The sequence below is a fragment of the Rhineura floridana genome, chromosome 2 (genome assembly GCF_030035675.1).
Source record: "Rhineura floridana isolate rRhiFlo1 chromosome 2, rRhiFlo1.hap2, whole genome shotgun sequence".
NCBI lineage: Eukaryota > Metazoa > Chordata > Lepidosauria > Squamata > Rhineuridae > Rhineura > Rhineura floridana.
This window is the reverse complement of record NC_084481.1, coordinates 12,520,644-12,540,438: the sequence shown is the minus strand read 5'-3', so window position 1 is coordinate 12,540,438 and position 19,795 is coordinate 12,520,644. Positions and strand designations below refer to the sequence as shown.

The 19,795-nt window shown below is 41.3% G+C and overlaps 1 protein-coding gene across 5 annotated transcripts in view; it reads left to right on the top strand.

Annotated features, from left to right (window-relative positions):
• Positions 1-19,795, top strand: part of PLEKHM3 (pleckstrin homology domain containing M3) — a 102,189-nt gene that overhangs the window by 38,800 nt on the left and 43,594 nt on the right. For 4 of the 5 annotated variants that reach the window (XM_061607820.1, XM_061607818.1, XM_061607819.1 and 1 more), the window contains 2 exons: positions 418-563; positions 9,046-9,239. In XM_061607820.1, the coding sequence (XP_061463804.1) occupies positions 418-563; positions 9,046-9,239 (340 nt within the window). Of the gene's footprint in view, positions 1-417; positions 564-9,045; positions 9,240-12,763; positions 12,868-19,795 lie in introns of those variants that run through there. The other variant, XM_061607822.1, reaches the window with a different exon arrangement.

Genomic DNA, 19,795 nt, shown 5'->3' with positions numbered 1-19,795 from the left:
GACACACTTTTCTTGCCCCTCTTTGGGAGACCTGGTTTGACTCCAGGCTTCCAGTTGCTGAACTGTATTTTACATATTATGAAACTGGGCTAGTGCACAGGTTCCTGAACCTATTCTATAGCATCTGAAAACATCTTTGAGATTTGTATGGTTGAGAAACTTATATTTTGTAATAGGTTGGGATGGAGTGTCATCCAAGCAATGATCAAAAATGCCTCATTCTCTTATTCCAACACAGTTACTTAAAGCTGTAACTGTTCTGTTTTGGAAGGGAAATGTATATTCTGTGAACACTTTGTTACTTAAAGACAGCTAAATGCAGTTTTAGGGCTTTCTTTTCAGTGCGGTTAAGAAGCCTGCTTTATTTTTATTTTATTTTATTTACAGCAGTCTTATCTTTTTTTCCTCTCTTGGCAGGCTGTCAGTGCTCCATAGGCCTTTCCAGTGGCAAAGCCAAAGTGTGCAGCTACAGTGGGTGGTACTACTGCAGCGTCTGCCATGTGGACGACCACTTTCTCATTCCTGCTCGGCTGGTTCATAACTGGGACACTTCAAAATACAAGGTAGAAAGTGAATGCATGATCACAGCATCAGGAACCTCTTCTCCTACCCTCAGTGATGAATACTGTTCTAAAGAGGTGTCCTAAGTAGGACCCCCCAATACCCCTGGGATCAGTGCTGCCTCATGACATAGCATTGTTCCCATGAGGCATTCTGCCCCAAATGAGAAGGGAATGCTGCCCAGTCACCACTTGAACTGGTAGCAAAGCTTTTTTTCCCTGTGGAAGGGGAGGGGGAAGGATAAATCCTTAGGCACCTTGTCTTTAAAGGCAAGCCCACCCCCATGCAGAACTTTTGAGATTCTTCTTCCCCCCCCCCCAAATGTCTGGGCCAAATACTACTTTGGCCAAGCACTAGTTGGGTGAATAGACTCTTCTGTTCTTTCAGTGTTAATGCTTCAGCTGTCACTTAGACTTGTCATAAGTGCATGATAGCTTAATTAGATATTGTTACATGATGGAAAAAATATGAAAGAACTTTGAATAGAGTGTCATCAGGGTACCACAACCAAAATAGGGGTTGATGTCTACTTGTTATCAAATGGGCAACACTGACCAACTTTGACAGCCAGAAGCTTGTTTACTAATTGTGGCTTTTTCTGTTTTCACACCAAAACATCACTGTGCACAACACATTCCCAATTAAGCCTCATAGAGATCTGGTAGGATTTCAGACCTTATTGCATGCTTTTTAGTTTCAAACATCTGCGGCTCTACAAATTATCTTGGAAACTTTGGCACTGCTTAATCTCTGAAGGAGAGAATGAGTCAAATGGGGCAGATGAGAGCACTTACCTCTTGTTCTTATTTAAAAAACATTAAAACAAGACAGCATTAAAAACATTTTAAAAAACAACTTTAAGAAAGGGTTAAAAACATTATTAAAAACATATTAAACAATTCTGACACAGATGCAGACTGGGATAGGTCTCAACTTAAAAGGCTTGTTGAAAGAGGAAAGTTATCAAAGATAGGTTGCTATAGCTAACTAAATGGCTAGTCTAGTAACACAGAGACATGTATGGAGTGGGGTGATCATGGAAGCTTAGAATCATAGAATCATAGAATAGTAGAGTTGGAAGGGGCCTATCGAGTCCAACCCCCTGCTCAATGCAGGAATCCAAGTTAAAGCATACCCGACAGGTGGCTGTCCATCTGCCTTTTGAATGCCTCCAGTGTTGGAGAGCCCAGCACCTCCCTAGGTAATTGGTTCCATTGTCGTCTCGCTCTAACAGGAAGTTTTTCCTGATATTCAGTTAAAATCTGGCTTCCTGTAAGTTGAGCCCATTATTCTGTGTCCTGCACTCTAGGACAATCAAGAAGAGATCCTGACCCTCTGCTTGGCAACCTTTCAAGTACTTGAAAAGTGCTATCATATCTCCCCTCAGTCTTCTCTTCTCCAGGCTAAACATGCCCAGTTCTTTCAGTCTCTCCTCATAGGGCTTTGTTTCTAGTCCCCTGATCATCCTTATAGCCCTCCTCTGAACCCATTCCAGTTTGTTTGCATTCTTCTTAAAATGTGGTGTCCAGAACTGGATGCAGTACTCAAGTTAAGGCTGAACCAGTGCCGAATAGATACTTCATATAATTTGGAAACTATACTTCTGTTAATACAGCCTAAATAGCATTTGCCTTATTTGCAGCCACATCACACTGTTGACTCATATTCAGCTTGTGGTCAACAACAATCCCAAGATCCTTCTCGCATGTAATGTTGCTGAGCCAAGTATCCTCCATCTTATAACTCTGCATTTTGTTTCTTTTTCCTTCACGCTGTTCCTTGGGGTGCTGCAGAGGTCTTTGTCCAAAAGTGTTTCTGTCTTCATAGTTCTTATATTTGCTCAAATCTCTTACTATATGACAAGTGGACTGACATAGACATTTCTTTGGTTGCAAGGATTCTGAGATGAAAGGTCATCTTTTCTGACCTTATCAGGGTGCCTCTAGGCAAATGGGTGCATTTCTCCTGAGATATGACATTTCTTCTTCCAAGGAATGTTGTTAATAAACAAAACCCTGTTTCCAGCCATCAGCAACCTGTTTTCTTACTCTGGGGTAACCTTGTAGAGCTCACGTTCCAAGAATCCAGTCATACACCCCATACATATAATAAATCCTTCTCAAGCATAATGTAATTGAATATTTTAAAATAGTAATGTTATAAAGGCAGTATGAGTATATTCACAAGATCTTCAGACTCATTTTGCAAAATAATATCTGACTTTTTATGGTGTGTGACACATCTGGGTGTAAACACCCAGGAAAGCGGTGAAGGAGCTGCCTGGAGTAGTGGCAGCACCGCCACTGGCGAGGCTCCTCCGTCGGGTGCCATGGAGGCGTCGTCGGCCTTGCCTTCCTCCTCCGGCCCCGCAGCACTTTCCTCACCGACGTCGGCACTGGCACCACCGGCTGCAGGAAGAGGAGGTGGCCTGCCTGCACGAGGCTCCGCTGGCACTCCTCTCTCCTCCCCACTCCTCTCCCGGGACCACGCCACCCTGATGTGCTGGCTGGAGGCCTGCCTGAGCCACAGGGAGCATGCTGTCAGCCTCGAGCAGTTCTGTGAGGCCCTCAAGTCCCACGCTGGGCCCACCCAACCCACCTCCACCACCAGTGGAGCAGGAGGAGGCGCAGGAGGCGGAGGGGAAGCTGCAGCAGCTGCCTCCACAGCCACAGAGGAGCAAGCCCAGAGCAAAGAGACTGGTGCCATTTGATGATCTGGGTTGGGGCAGTCGGTGGTGACTGGACTAAAATCCACTCTGAGTAGCATGGTGTCGCTAATTCATCATCTCAGTCGTCATGGTGGAAAGGATCTCTCCTCCAGGTCTTTCCCCTCAAGATCCATTCCTTTGGACTTCTCCTGTGCCCATCCTTCTTCTCACCCACATTTATTTATTTATTGTCGTGTCCAGGTTGAAGCTCAGGAACCAGACCAATTGGTGAAAGCAAATCAGTTTTTATTAAAGTAATATCCAGACAAAGACTACATCGTCTCATGAACTTTAACTACTAAACATAACCTGTGACATAGAAGAGAGTTGACAGAACAAGGAACCACTACTCCCACTGTCCCTTAAGAAGGGTGCAAGCGAGCGCGAATTCTCTCACTCTGCCTCAAAGTGCCCTCATCCACACCCCGCCTCTCCCCCTTCTTTTGCCGCCTCCTTGTATGTGGTGAAGGGGGTGCCATCGCCCCCTCCCCTTCTGAGAAATCTGACTCAGGTATGGGGGAAAGCGGGGGGGCAATGCTTAAACCATCTGGCTGTTTCTCCTTGCTTTTCCCTGGATCAGGAGGGGGTTGGATTCCTCCTTGCCCTCCCTCCTTCTCCAGCTCTTCCAAGCTCGGAGGGGGAGGAGGCGTGGAAAGCTCTCGGCAAGAATCTGTGTCTGTTGGACATTCAAGGTTCTCGCTCCCAGACAGTTCTATCTCTGAGATTCCCTCCCTCTCTTCTGCTTCTCCTTCACACGACTCTGGCCAAATGACCCCCTCCCTCTCCTCATCGTCTGAAACTTCAGGGCCCCCATCCTGCATCCTGACATTTATGTATTGCTTATTGTAAATTGTAAATTGTATTGTTTTTATTGATGTATTTTATATTTATGTTTTTTGTAAGCCGCCTTGAGGGCCTTTTGGCCAAAAGGCGGGGTAGAAATAAACAACAACAACAACAACAACAACAACAACAACAACAACAACAATAATAATAATAATAATAAAATCTTTCGCATTGTGTACATTTACTACTGGGAAAAGGCACAGACAAGTCCTGGCTGAGTTTTTATCGGGTAAGATCAAGTGCATTGGGACTATGAAACTGCAGTTCAGACCTGCGCCACCTTGTGACCCACCAGGGCAAACTCAGTCTACCCCTCTAAGGTGGGCTACAAGTTCTATTTTTGCTATCTGCCCCGGAATGGCAAAGAAACAGGAAGTGGGGTTATCAAGCACCTAACAAGCCAAAATATCTGACTGGTAGGCTGCATTTGGACTGGTGGATCACCACTTGATTGAAATGCAGCTTCCCCTGTTGCTTTGTACAACCCAAATAGATACTGTGCAGCTGCCTGTGTGGCTATTTGTTCCAGCAAATTACTGATCCCTGAGGAAATAAAGTAAGGTTTTTAACATAAAGTGCTTTGTGGAGACCTTTGTAGATCTTGGACTCTGGTTTCCTTGTAAGATGATTATTTGCCTGATAGGGAAGTTGTGATGATAAACATTGCTGAATGTGAAGAGCTCGTGCTTAATTCCCCTCTTCCCCCAAGGAACTCAGCGTAGCATGCATGCTTCCCTGCCCCAATTTTCTTCTCCCAACAAGCATTAGAGATAGGCATGGCTGAGAGAGAGTCTCCAGTCAGTTTTGTGTCTATGTGGGCCCTAGGCCAAAATGCCCACTGCTACACTATACTGGCTCTCACATGAGCTGGAAGAATTTGGTAATATGGAGATGTACGTGTACACACAAGTGTCTGATCATAATTGGCAGCTGCTATCTTTGCTTGTTTGTGACTGAGTTTATTAATAATGTTGCATTCACACTTCATAGATAAAAAAGATATACAAAACATAACTTAACTACATTTATAACATGCATACTCTACAGAGAACATAACTGTTCACTTTTAGGCATTAATTCACTTACAAGCACCTTTTCTCAATCTGATAATCATAATACACACTAAACAGCACATTTCATTAATTTGTAAAATCAATTATATAGCAGTATGTTTGTGTTAGATTTAAAAGATTTAAATAATCAGCATTAATATTCTATCACAAGCCCCCAGGTTTCTCAAAATCATTTATATTTACCATCTTCCTTTTGATAAGCAGTTCATTTAACCAGTGATAATAACCCCTAGACCTTGTTTACCCACTGGGTTTTTTGTCTCTTGTTTTACATTTCCAAATTTTAATAAATGTCATATTGGCCTCATTTGATATATATAGGACTGGTACTTGAATACTTCAAGGTTTAATATATTTAACAAAATTCAGCAAATAAAGTTTTGGTTCTGGTTTTAATTTAATTTTAAATATTTCATGTACAATGTCCTTAATCATTTCCCACATTCTTCTTGCTTGTTCACTTACAATATGTGGAAAAATCCTCTTTGCTTTTAAAGCAATACCAGCATTTATCTTCTGGTAAGTTATATTTCATTCCATGGGATACTGTACCATTGCTATACCATTGTATAATAACATGCACACTTACCCTTTCCATTCTCCAGATAATACTTTATTATGCAGCCACGAGAATGGCTATATACTATAGCAAGCATGGATTTTTCACAGTCCACTATTTAAATTGAAAATACCCCCCCATGCTCTTCTGCTGCTTCCCATAAGCTAATCTTAAAACAAAATCTTACAAAATGTATAGCCCTGAACTCAGAACACTTGCTGTAAGTTTTCATGGTGATATACAAAACACTCATAGAGAATCCAGACGTTAAAGTCTGAAACACGAGTAAAACAATCCAGACCCCTGTTGGACTTTTTTCTGTCAGTGGCCTCATAATTTGTTGAAATTAATTAAAAATCAGCCATGTTCACAGAGTACTTGTAATCCTATTCCTGATCTTGCCCCATACTCTGACCTTCTTCTTCTGCAGTTTAAAAGTTTTTAAAAAAGGCATGGCTGATTTTTAATTAATTTAAGAAAATTAGCATTAGAGTCTTTGATAGTGCAGGCATGCTCAGTAAGAACCAACTGTCAGTGTTGTAAAAGCAGACTAACGGTTGTTTGGTTTAGGGGACCACACCCACTCCAGACATTTATTCTGCTTTAAACAGTCATGGCTTCCCCCAAAGAATCCTGGGAACTGTAGTTTGTGAAGGATGCTGAGAGTTGTTAGGAGAATCCTATTCTCCTGACAGAGCTTCAGTGGCCAGAATGGTTTAACAGTCAGCCCTTCTTCCCAGAGAATTCTAATGTTTGTAGCTCTGTGAGGGGAATAGGGTATCTCCTAACAACTCTCTGCACCTTTCACAAACTACAATTCCCAGGATTCTTTGGGGAAAGCCATGAGTGTTTAAAGTGGAATAAATATCTAGTGTGGATGTGGCCAGGGACAGCTTTGGTTTAAATTTGGGTGGAAAATTGATTGGACTGTGAAAGACCAACCCAATTTGTGTTTGCATTTTTACAAATTTGTAGGGCAGTACAATATCTCAGAGAGGAGGTCAGGTCTCCTGCCCCCCTGGTGCATTCACTATAACTGCCCAATTTCCCTGCTTTTAAAAGTTTGATAGAAATATCTGTTGGCTATAGGCATGTTCTTAAACTGCAAGATTTTTTTTTCTGATTTGTGAACTTCTAATAGTTTATTTCTACAGTGTTGTTTTTTCTAAATGCCATTATTGGTCTTTAAATAATTGCTTCATACTTTTAGTATTAATTGATCCCTGCAAATCAGCATTGTCCAGAAAGACTTCAATAGGTTTTCTCTCTCTCTCTCTCTTTCAGTAACAGGTGACAAACAGATTAGGTATTTATTGGAGCTTATTGATCTTAGCCATCTGGAGAACCCTAACATTAAATTTGTTTTATAGTCTCACCTTGTTTCAAAATGTGCATTTGTGCAATTGATGTCATATGTAAGCTTTTGGTCAGTATTTTATGTTTAAATTATTATGCAAGATGTTTACATTTGGTTCAGTTCTCCTATTAATCAGGACTTTAAAGTAATAACATTTCTTCCCTTTTTGATCCACCAGAGACCCAATTTGATTCAAAGTGAAGCTGTGCAATAGATAGCTTCCAAAGGGGTCAGGGAGTGAATGGCATTCGGGGTTTACTATAAACATTCTAGTGATGGCTTCCACGTCCAGCGTGGCCCAGCAGCATTGTGGACTTGGGAGAATTGAATTCAAGTTCAAGCTCAGTCATGAAACTTACTGTATGACTTTGCCCATTCACAGCTTCTAGCCTGGTTTGCATGTACCAATACTCTCCGTGTATGTGACCTAGCATAGATACGCATACAGGGTGGAAAGTTGGGCATTTGTCCAGACCTTAAGCCCAGCAGAGGCCCACTTCTCTAGCACTGGTTCCATTTCCTCTGTACACAAAGTATGAGAGAAGATTAGGTGCAGCCTAAGAGAATTCTTGCTTGCATTTCCCATCTTTTTCATGTTCAAGGATTCGTTTGAGGCCCCCAAAATCCTGCAGCCAGCATTGCAGGTGTTGCTTCCTAGTAGCGATTCACATAAGTACAGTGCCCTCCGCTTTTTTTTAATCTGCCACATGTACAAGTTGCTTTCAGGTAGTGATGCCTGTCGGTGTAGGTTGCACAGGTTCATGTATTACTTCTTTCACACCTCTATGCCCAGTGGAATGCACTGTGAGGAGCACTTGCATGTCTTAATAAGGTGAATGGTCTTTCAATACCTAAGCCTATGAAATAACAGTAACTTTTTTTGCAGGATCATTATGAAACTGAATGAAATAAGAAAAATTATCTGGCCTGAGCTTGCAGGTTGGGCAAGGTGCTAATAAAAGTAATCTTCCTCAGTTGCAGTCTACCTTAGTTGTTTGGGTAGTTTTGAGGCTGGTGAGCATATAAAGTCAAAGTCTAATAAAACATGATATATTCTGAAAAATATGCAGAAATAAATAGTGGCAGAAATAAATAGTGGAACATATGGTCTATGGCTGATAGCCAGCAGAATGCACAATAATGACAAATTTCTAATGTGCATGCAATTTACTGCCACAAATTGTGATGTAAACTGCTTGCTATGCTGACAAGATGTACATGCACTCCCAATGACAACACAGCAATAAATTACAAAGGTATGCTAATACAGAAGTATAAAATGCAAAGATAAAATACACCACATATATCAAATGATTTGCCAGACGCTTTTCGACTTGAGACAAGTCTTCTTCCTAGTTCGGTAGTTTTGAGGCTGGAACACAAACCTATTTATAAGCAGTTGTTGAATACTAGTAACACAGGACAGACACGAGCTGAATGAAAACAGCTCTCCAGCCCAAATGCCTGTCTAGTACAAAAACAGTATACAGTTCTCAGGACACTGATCAAGCACATACTTTATCCATTCTTTGTCAATGGGTTTAGATTAGGTTCTACAGAATCTGCTATTCATATGCACACATGTGTGTATGATCAGCATGTTCTGTAAAAGCTTCCAGTAATTGAATATTGCTTATTTGAATATCTCATTTATCTGAATTCAGTTTGTATCACCCCTGTAGCTTCTATGTCTTCATAACGGTATATTGAATAAACACTTCAAGCATCCAAAAAGCATTCCAAGTGTTATCCAAGCATCCAATAATGCAGATGCATAAAGATTGCCCTTAAGCCATTTGGATAAATTAGGTTATATTACATCTTCAAAACACTTAAGTGTAACTAGAATAATACTACTGAGGAGAGAGTATTGATAGCCTGCAAGCATTTAGAGGTTTTGTTAGAAGATGAACTAAGCTTAATGGCTTTTCCCCCTTTTTAGGTATCGAAGCAAGCCAAAGAGTTCCTAGAGTATGTGTATGAAGAGCCCCTGATTGACATCCAGCAGGAAAACCCAATGCTGTATAGACATGTGGAGCCACTGGCAACTGTGGTCCGTCTGAGACAGCAGCTGAAATCCCTCCGAGCCTATTTATTCAGCTGCAGAGCAGCAGTGGCTGAAGACCTACGAAGGAGGTAGGAAGAAGGGGTATCAGGCAAGAACAAGCTTCCTCAGGGCTCTCTTCCCCTGTGTGTCTATCTTTCACTTCCTCTTCTTGGTTCCCATGACCCAGCAATTAAAGTGCTGCCCATTGTGTATCTGCCTACCAGTTGTAACTGGATACTTTCAATGCAACTGGATGGTCCACTGTCTTAAAAGAACTTTGGTTCATCAGTACATTTAGGGTTATTAGGAAGAGAATGGCTCATCAAACTGACAGCCCCACAGGAGGAGTGATCTTAAATTACACAGCAGATATAAACGTATGTGGCCACTGCATGTGAATTAGAGAGCAATATAACATGCAGAGTTTGGAACAAGTTATATACAAAACATGTGAAGCTGACTCCATGTGTCACATCATTAATCCATCTAATCTCACATTGTCTGTTGTGACTTGCCGTAATTCTTCAGGATCAGAGACTTTCCCTGACCTGCCTGAGATCCTTTTTAACTCTAGATACTGGGGATTGATCCTGGGACCTTCTTCATGCAGAGCTTGTGCTCTAACACTGAACTATGCCAAAGTGCTACACTTTGAGACCTTTAACACTAATATTCTTTGGACTGGAGCTACTAGTGTTTTAAAATAAAACTAGTGATTTAAAATTATTGTAGCTTGCCCTGGAACTTCTGGGTGATGGGTGATTTTTTAATAAATTCTAATACTACTACTATTACTAATAATAATACTGCTAGAATTGCTCCCACTCAATTAAAGTTTTTGCATTGGCAGAGGCATTTCTCTGTTCACCTCTAGAATATCCAACAATAGTTCTTAGTATCCCAGGGGAATTGCTGGGATAAGGTTCTGTGGCTTAGAGTCACCTACTGCCCTATGTTTCCTTCCCCAGACTCCCTCCCATCCATCACTGGAGTCAATGCCTCAGGCAGAGCAAGGAACAAGGTCAGGCCTGCTGCTGAAATGGTGCCCTGCCTTTTCCACTTCATCCTGTCTATACTGAACATGGCTTCCAAGCCCTAAGAAGGAGGGAAGGAAAGCTCCTATTCGTACCCACCCACCAAATCCAGGGACTGTGTATGTTTCCTCTGTTTCATAGGATTCAGTGGAAATAGCTGAGAACCAAACAAGCCCCTCCCTGCAGTTGTACCTGACTCTCAGGCATACTGTAGTGTGCCAGAATGTTTCATGCATGGGACAGAATTTGCTGTTACATAACTAGTTGATCCCCCTCCCTATCCTCCCTAAATTGTGCCGTGGTGTGGAGGGGGAAAGAAAAGGCTGTAAAGCAACAGATACCTGACTGTTTTTGCAGTGTCATCTGTATCCCAGTAATGAAAGAGAGGTGATCTTGACAATTCAGATAACCTATGTCAGTGCCTTGATTCATAACATCAAGGACAGCTAAGGAAAGTCATTAATGTCGGCAAGGTGCTAGAATTTGGTAACCACATTCTTGTTTTAAGAGGGGTGTGTGTGTGTGTGTGTGTGTGTGAGAGAGAGAGAGAGAGAGAGAGAGAGAGAGAGACTAAATGAAGCTTTTTAAAAAAAACCTGCAACTTTGTGAGGAGGGCATGTGTAATGTTTTGCAAATGATTGCCTTGCTGTTGCACACACATTCATAAGCAACATTATCTTTTTTGGATAGCCTTCATTTGTAATACTGGCAATAGTGTCTCCTTCAATTAATGTGAAGGCAGGATGGCTTATGGAGGGTACAGCTCAGAAAAGGCATCGGAGAAAGAAATTACTGCTTTTGATTAACACCAACGCAAAAAGAATGTTCTGATTAAAATAAAGAGGCAGAGAGGGCTGCACTAAGTCAGTGAAGAGAGTAGAAGAAACGAGATCAAAGGAAACAAAGAGAGAAAAGCAACAGGGCTGGAAGACATGGGGCAAAGGCAGGGGGAGAGTGAGGATACTAGCTGAGGATGGAGAGCCAGAGCTGATGGGAAAAGGTGATGGAAAAGGGTTCAGTGGAAGCTGTGAAGAGGCATTCAGGGGAGTCCAAGAACAAAAGCAAACCTGAGAAAATAAGAACTATTGGCAGCTACAAAGGGCCAAAACAAAAGAGGCTTAGAGACTGAAGAAGCAGTCGAGTGGACACAGTGTGGAGAAGACAGGGAGTATAAAGTTAGGTTGTGGATTTTTGGGGATATGAAGAGCTAAAAATATCAAATGGTTATCAAAGTTAGTAAGAAGTTACCATTACAGTATTGCTCTTTGGGGGTAAGACTCGGTAGGCACATGGGTGCACTGTAAAACGGTGACATGATGAGAAATGTAAAGAGAAGAGAGGTTTTTAAAAAGACTGGTTGTGGGTGAAATAAAAATACCCATAAAAGGTGTCTGTGTGGGTAACAGTACATAGCTCAAGTTTATCACATGTGGTCAGGTCAGCTCTAATTAACCTTGGACTATAAAGCCCTCTTGGTTGCTACAGTTCTCTGAACATGATCTCTCCGACCCCATAACTATCACCATGAGGATCAACACTGTCCTTTTCCCCCATCCCTTTCGTCGTGATGTATTCTCCAGACCTATGGGCCTTACTGAGTTTCTTCCTTTACCTCATAGTTGTATATGCGTTTATGCAAGATTTTAATCACACTTCCCAATTTTTTGTCTTCTGAACAAAATCCTAACTAGTCGTTTTCCACCATATTATTTACCATTTTGTCATCCTTATATTGTAATGCCGTTACCATTTCTAAAGAATGTGAGGTAATATAAAAGTTCATTTTTTTGGTTCAATTATTACATCCCTTCCCTTGCTTGTTCTTCACCTTATGTGAATAACCAGCAGTGCTGAGAACACCATCTTGAAGTTCTGTCGGAATGATATAAACAAGCTGAAACAAAACTGTTAATAGTGCAATCCAGAGAGAACTAAGAGCAGACTGATTAATCATGATGGCACCCTGTTGCTTTTACAGAATGGATAGCCTTTCTTATGAGGGAAAGGGAAGAGTCTGCTCCTGTTTTCCTTCTAGTTCTCATTACTATCCATGCTTGTGTGTTAAACTGTACAAGGGTGTTTTTGAAAGCATGGGGAAATAGCTGCCAATACTGTGTATTGAAATTGCTGTTCTTTCTAACTTCCGAATATATTTATCTGCTTTCATTTTACATGTCAGGCAATGGAAATATGTCTTAGAGTTTTCTGTATTGTCTTTGAACAAAAAAAAATTCCAATGCAGACTGATCGTTTTTCTTGATGATTCCTGGATGCTTGTTGTGTTGGCTATTTAAATAAAGGCTCAGGTGATTACAGCGCAGAGGCCATTTCTGAGAAGCAGCAGTGCTTTGCAAAAAAGTAGATAGCTTGAGGTCGAGTGAGTCCTGATTCACCATCACAGTCAGTAACATCTGACCCTAGAGAGGCCACAGCATTTGTCAGCTGTGATTAACTGGTTGTTTCTCTTTGCTTCCCCTACTACAGTACGTAAGAGTTTATCTAGAAGCAGTGCACCGTTCCAGTGGTATATGCCACATGGTAGCACTGTCTGATTTGCAACGGGCCTTTTCTCTCAACAGTTCCTCCAGGAAAACTGGCACAACACTGCAGTGGCCTCAGTAGGAACAAAGCAGGAGTGTTGGCCAGCAGTAAGGGCGGAGCTGGATGATTCTGCTTCATGTACGAAAGAGAGGATGCCATCAGATCACCTTGACAGCTGCTGGAGCCACCACTAGAAATAGTCTGCCTTGTAGTAGCTTCAAAAGGTACAGCGGTTGTGAATTGTAGAAAGGCCCCGCTTTATAGTACTTGTTCCGCTTTTACGGTGTTTTTTTGCCTCCGGGCGCCATTTTGGTTAATGTAAGTCAATGGGATCCGCTTTACAGCGGTTTTCGCTTTACAGCAGGGGTCTGGAACATAACCCTCTGTATGAGCGGGGCCCTACTGTAATAAACAATAAAATAAAACCAAATACTAGAGCTACAACATTTGCATTATTGACCAGCGTTCAAGTGGGAGACACAGGTGTCTAAAGAATGATGGGAGATTTCAACACAATTAACACTGCAAATCAAGTAAGAGTATCATTCCATAATGAGAAATATTAGGCAAGGGTAAGGAGCCCTAGGATGTTTTGTTTACATCGAAGAGAAAAGGAAATCATGTTTCTGTGAATAAAGTTTGCTTTGCAATGGTGAGTTGGTTTCTCAGCCAAAGCGATATGCCAAGTTCTCCCAAACCATCCGTGGATCATGTAACCTACCACCACCTTCCAATTTTTAGCAATTTCCATTCTGGCTGCCACAATGATGTGTAGCGATATGAGCTCCTTACGGAAAATCATACCTTCGGAATTGCCAAAACTTGAGAGGAGGCCTCTGCAGTGTCAGGAGCAATGAACTGTTGCACAGTATCCGGGTTTGTGCTGAAAACATGTTGCCAGAACAGTGTTACAGATGGGCCTAACCACTGAACGCGGATAATGCCTTTTGTTTGCCTGGATGGAGGTGTTTCCGGAAGCTAGCCTTCTGTGTAAAGGTCAACTTTACATTTGTTGCCCACTTTTCCCTCTGACCTTCCCTGCTACTGGCATGTGGCCCCTGGAAGGTTGCCCAGAAGGGAATGCGGCCCTTGGGCTGAAAAAGATTCCGTACCCCCGCTGTAGGGCAAGGAAGAGAGAAAGCCATCATGCCACTAGGGATATGGTTAATAAATAATACAGCCATGCATTGTAGATTTAGTAGGCATGACATTTCAGGGAAGGAATGGCAGGACATTCTAGGTCTCTTCAAAGGCATTCTTAATTTGTATCTGTTGAGGGGGCGCGGGGCTTGCCCCCTTCCCGACCCCACCCGTACTATGTTAAGTAGGATGGCCTGAAGAGGGTTGTAAGCACATTTAGTCCTCCCCATGGATCAGGACCCTAAATGCATGCAGTTCAGCATCCCTTCCACAGATACAAATTAAGAATGCCTGAAAGTAAATTCTTTCTTCTTGACTCACAGAGTAGAGAGGTAATGTTGGCTCCCCCCCCTTTTTTTTACATTCCTAATGAATGCATTGCCATTTTAATATTTAATATTGTGCTCTCTGCAGGCATGCAGACTTCCACACTGAAAAAACAGAGGGCTGGTTTTCCTGCTACTGTTTCAGAAACGGTGACTGGCTCACACAAATATGTCCTGCTCCACACATGTGCACAAATGTGTTACATGAATTAGTAGTACATGGCAGGTGAATTTATCGTATGCAAGAAAAACTTCATACATAGGCAAGTTGGCTGGCTTTTACAGACCCACGAACTGCCAAATTAGAATCTGGAGTTTCACAAACTCACAGGTATGTCAGGGAACCAACTGTCTATGCTGTGAAATTGCATAAGGTATTTTCAGGTGCATATGTTCCACAGGAGCAGCTCATGGAAATCTGTCATCCCGGATTTCCAAAGGGGGGGAGCTACATTACAAATCATGAGACTCTAGAAATGCTGTGTTTGTTGTGGAGCTAAAGTACCCTAGCTTTCCAAAAGCCAAGTTTGAATCACATAAAGAGTTCCTTCTAAGAAACCTGATAAAATTGCTGCATTTTGGCAGCTCCAAAAAGGAGATAATGGCATTGGTCATGCTTTGGAAAAGATATTAGAAAACAGTGAACGTTATAAAATGACAAATGTCTATTTTTTCTGTTGTGAGAGATTGCCTTTAAAAAAAAAATCCCACTGACATTCAAAATTGTTTTCTCTTGAAGAAAGCATTGCTTGAAAAATTGGCTCTACCCGTGTCCAACATACATTTATCACTTTAGGAAGTGCTTGCAGCAATCTTTAAAACTGCACCTGCAAAAACAGCAACTACGTCTGTGGCAAAGTAGATGAAAGGTTAGCCATTTGAATATTTCCTGCCCCATGCTTTATTTTCAGATATGAATAAGCAAGATTGCTAATAGATGTTTCTGAACAATTCATTATATTCTGAATTAAAATATTGCAGAATGTGCAATATTATGGTTACTACAGTATTAAAACACATTTTTTAACGTCAGGACAGCTGCGGAACAAAATAAACCAACACAAGCTTTGTTCTTGTATTGATGTAACCGGTTGGAAAAGACCAGAAACTTTGCCCTTTTTGGCAACAGACAGGAACGCCTCTATTCTAGCTTCTCTGAGACAACTGGAAAGTCAAAATGTTTGGTTTTTTAAAATGGAATTAATTAGGAGAAGTACAACCTCTGATGTCTGGTAAAGAAAAACCTATAGTTATCCAGATGGTGTAGATGAAAATTGTTGAGGCAAACTAAAGTGGGAGTTTAGGTGTTCAAGGTGAGTTCAAGTGTTAGTCACACTCAGAGTATACCTATCGACATCAGCACACTTAAGTCCATTAATGTCACTTGGTCTACTCTGTGTATGGTTTAGGCTGCAATCCTAACCCACTTACCTGGGAGAAAGCCTCATTTAATTCAGTAGGACTTACTTCTGAGTACGCATGACTGTTAGTTGGATATCGCCGTCAGAATTATTAGTAGCCAAATCTATATAAGCCTCTGTGTTATAGCTATTTAGTTTTCTAGATTAACTTTGCTGACATTGCATCTTTGCGGAGACTTCTTCAAGTTATTTGGATTTTTTTGGTCAAAATGTTTAATACAAATACAGATTTTTAAAAAGCAGGAACAAGTAGGCTACACAGATGGGGTTGGGAAGAAGCTTCCTGCAGCCGCATCTTAACAGCCTTTTGATCATCCCAGGATGCAATTCATCAGCACACCGCTGTGCCTCTTTTTCATTTGTAAGTAGTTTGCCTGGCAAGGGGGGAGAACAGCTGGACCGCTGTGTCTTAGTTGCCTGGCATTGAAACAGATCAGAGTTTACACTGCTGCAGGACAACCCAGTCTATAGGATTGGACTGTTAGATTTTTTAAAAAAGGTCTGGCCTAGGCTTCAATCTACTATGTGTATAAACTTCTAAAAGTGGTTAGATGAAGAGCAGTGCTATTCACTGTGGTATTTGACCAACTTTTTTATGCATACTTGAATCTTTTTCTTATGTATGCTTCGTTGGTATAAGAACAGTTGCTTGATTTGTACCCACCTGTCTTGACTTCCTTGAGGTGCAGTGAGAACTACAGAATTTGCTCTGTGCTTATCACTTTTGTACTTTGGCTTTTAGCACAGGACTTAGGCAGGTCTATTTGCAGTTGTTTTAGCCTAGCTGCCAGGGTGTTTAATTCAGTGGAGAAAAATTACTCTGAGCTGATGACAAGCCGTCTGTTAAATGCCTTCAGAGAGTATTTATTGCTAACAAAGGAACATAGGTACAAACCCTGCAACTTCGCCTTAAATGCAGAAAACAAAACCTTATCTATGGTTCTGTTTGCAGTAGAAACGTAACTGATAACCTTTTGTTTGTGCAGATTCATACATGATAAGGCTGAGAGGTGAAGATGGATGAAATGTCTCGTTCTGTCTTGCACAACTGTTATGCTTCAAACTAATTGTCAGTGGAAAAGAAATTGAAATGCATGGCAAGCTTCCCATAGTGCCAGGTTCCTTGCTCAGGTTAGCTGTAATGTTTCCAAATCCTCCCTGATCCAATACACAAAAGCCTATGTGCTTGCAGAACTGCAGTGGACTTTTTATGCCATAATCTTTTCATTTCTTTCTTTGGTTCAATCCCTCCATTTCCTGTCCACACCAATGGACAGATCATGGTGGGATGTGTCTGGAATTCAAAGTATTTGCCATATCACCAAACCATTAGTCTTTTCTGAACAAGCATGCACACGTGCTGCTTTAAAAAAAAAAATCCCACAGAAAGTCCAGAATTTCAAAATCTGAATGATCTCATTGGTCACTGTGGGAATTGATCTGCCTCTTGCCTGTTCTGACTTTCTTTCTCTGCCCTTTTGTCCCTTGCCACTGCAAGCAGGTACATTTTTTAAAAAACCCACTAGAAGCCCAGAAGCTAGAAACAGCGTGTTTTCAACATTCAGGAAAATGGAGTCTCATTCTTTTTCTTCTTGTGCTTCAATTACATATTGAGGTGCTACTTGCTGTACTTAACATTACAACTACTCAATATAATGCTTTTTTCCTGAGAATGAGAAGGTGGCATCAGAGGAGGTGCCTGATTTTCTGTGCTATCCTGACTCACTTTTCATTTCCATTTAAACACCCCTGAAAAAGAACGCAAGTACAATGTAGGCAGAAAATACCAAATTTATGGCATTTCCTAATAAGAAGGAACAGGAAATATATTCTGTTCAGATAAGGCCAAGAATGTTGATCTTCTGAAACAGACCAGGGACATCTGAGAATCTGTGCATCTGAGAATTTGAATGTGGATGAGATTCAGGCTACTTCCTTAGGGGAGAGAACCACAAGTACTTTGTTCAGGACCCTCCCATGCAGAGGGCAACGTCTGCCACCATCACCACCATTTTCTGTTTCAGAGGATGAGTCCCCTGCACTTAATGCCCAAGCCTTGCAGACGCCAAAGGCTACAAAACAAGGTGAAGGCTGTTTAGCCAGCCAGAGCCTACACACTTCAGGCCTTGTCAGCCTACATATGCCTTCAGTTGACTCTTGCTCCCTACAGAGACAACTTCTTTTGTAGCTGCCTTAGCAAGGCCCCTTGGAGCTGTCCAAGGGCATGCATTCTCTCTCCTTGTTGTTGACTGATGTGTGCTGTTTTGTCGTCCTGGTATCCTGCTCTTCCTCCCAATGGAAATACAGAGCAGCTCGGACTTGTGTATTGGGCCCTGCCTGCTTTCTTCGCGAGCCTTGAGCACTCATAGAATTGGATAATCTGTGCCTTTTTACAAAAAAAAACAAGCTGTACAATGCACAGTATACCCATGGCTATGATGTGGACAGAAACAAAATGTCTCCGATTTAGACAGATGAGGAGCAACTGGGAGAGAGATGTGGCATGAGAAGGCAGCTCCCAAGAACATTGTTGTCTATGGGAAGTAGCTCTCTGTGTATTTCAAGGGTATGTTGCTGTGGGTTTAGCCCCACTCACTACTGGAATGTGGCCTACGGTAATGTGGCTCTCAGCCAAAAGAAAAAGGTTCCCAATTCCTGTCCTAAATAAACCCAATATCCTCAATCCTGGTGTCTTGAACCACTTAAATAAGCACTGACTTGTACAGTAACTAAAATTTTATTTCAGTCACAGACCAGTACATACACATCATAAATGAAAATGAAAACCATATAAAATACATAAAATTATTGGCTTGTATCATATTGGATTTTTCCTTTTTATTATTGTACTTGGTGTATTGGTGTTGCCTTCCAATGTTCCTGGAAATATTTCTTCCAAGTGAAGTTTCACATTTAGGCTGCCTGTGGATATGTCCCACTGAGTAAATATGTATAGGATTGCAGTGCACGTCTACCAATGTTTACTATTTATTTATTTAATTTATATTCCTTCCTTCTTCCCAAAGGAGCTCAGAGGAACAGCCCCTCCCAGCCCCCACTTTATAGGATCAGCCTGCCTGCTGCCTGCTGTTGCGATGTTTGTTTCTGTCTGTCTTTGTTCCTTTCAAAATGTTTCAAAATCTGTGCCAAGGTGGTAGCAAAGGAGGAGCATCATTTTAGTGTGCTTGTTTTTCTTCTAAACCAAACCATTTTGCAATGTTGTCCTTTTCAAGATCTAAATTGATTTTTCAGTGTGAATAAATTATCCTGTTTGCCAGTGCTTCTTCAAACAAAGTATTGCATTGAGCTAAAACGTCCTGTCTGAATTGACCTCCATCTGACCTTGCACATACTCATAATGTTACCTTTCACATTACACTCAGCCCCTTGGTGCAACTGGTTCTATCCATTAGGCACATGATCTTAGTGCCACTGAGTGCCCTCTGCTCTCTTTGATTGTGATGAGAGGACCTTCTTAATGCATTTGGAGGGCTATTGTCAGCTGAAGGTTTTAGCTATTTTGTTTCCTACCATTGCAAATGAACAAGGCATGTTTCTACAGTAAATAGGAGTTTCATTTTTTAAAAACAGTACAAAATCGGACAGACCATATTGTTAAAGCTTCTTCCCTGTCCCAGTTTCAAATGGGAATAAGGGTGCTTTTCTTACTGTTACTCACTCATGTGCTTTGTTGTTTCCTACATGTATTTGTCATGTTCCATCATTGAAAGAGTGCTTTCTCTCAGAACCGAAATGTTGGGGTTTGTTTTTTTTGACACCTCTGCTTACGCTGCTACTTTGAGGGCCAACTTTCATAGCAGATTTACCCAGAACATCACTCTTTCTGTGTGTTTGTGTGTATGTGCACATGCATTTGTTTAAATAATATTTGCAAAAGTGCATGACATTGATGAAAGTAAGTTACATGGCTCCAAATTATCAGTATACTCACCTTAATAAAAAAAAGGTAAGCCAATTAACAAAAAAATCTATCTTCTTCTTGCCTGCCTCTCCATACATGAGTATGATTGCTAGATTTAGTCATAACTGCTCTTGAAAATAAATCATACAGTTTGGAGCATTTTTCTTTAGCTAGTAACACACTGTACTTATTTTTGCACTAGTCAGGAAATGCAGGATGAACTTTATATCTGAGTAGCAGTTTACAACCAAAAATGAATCA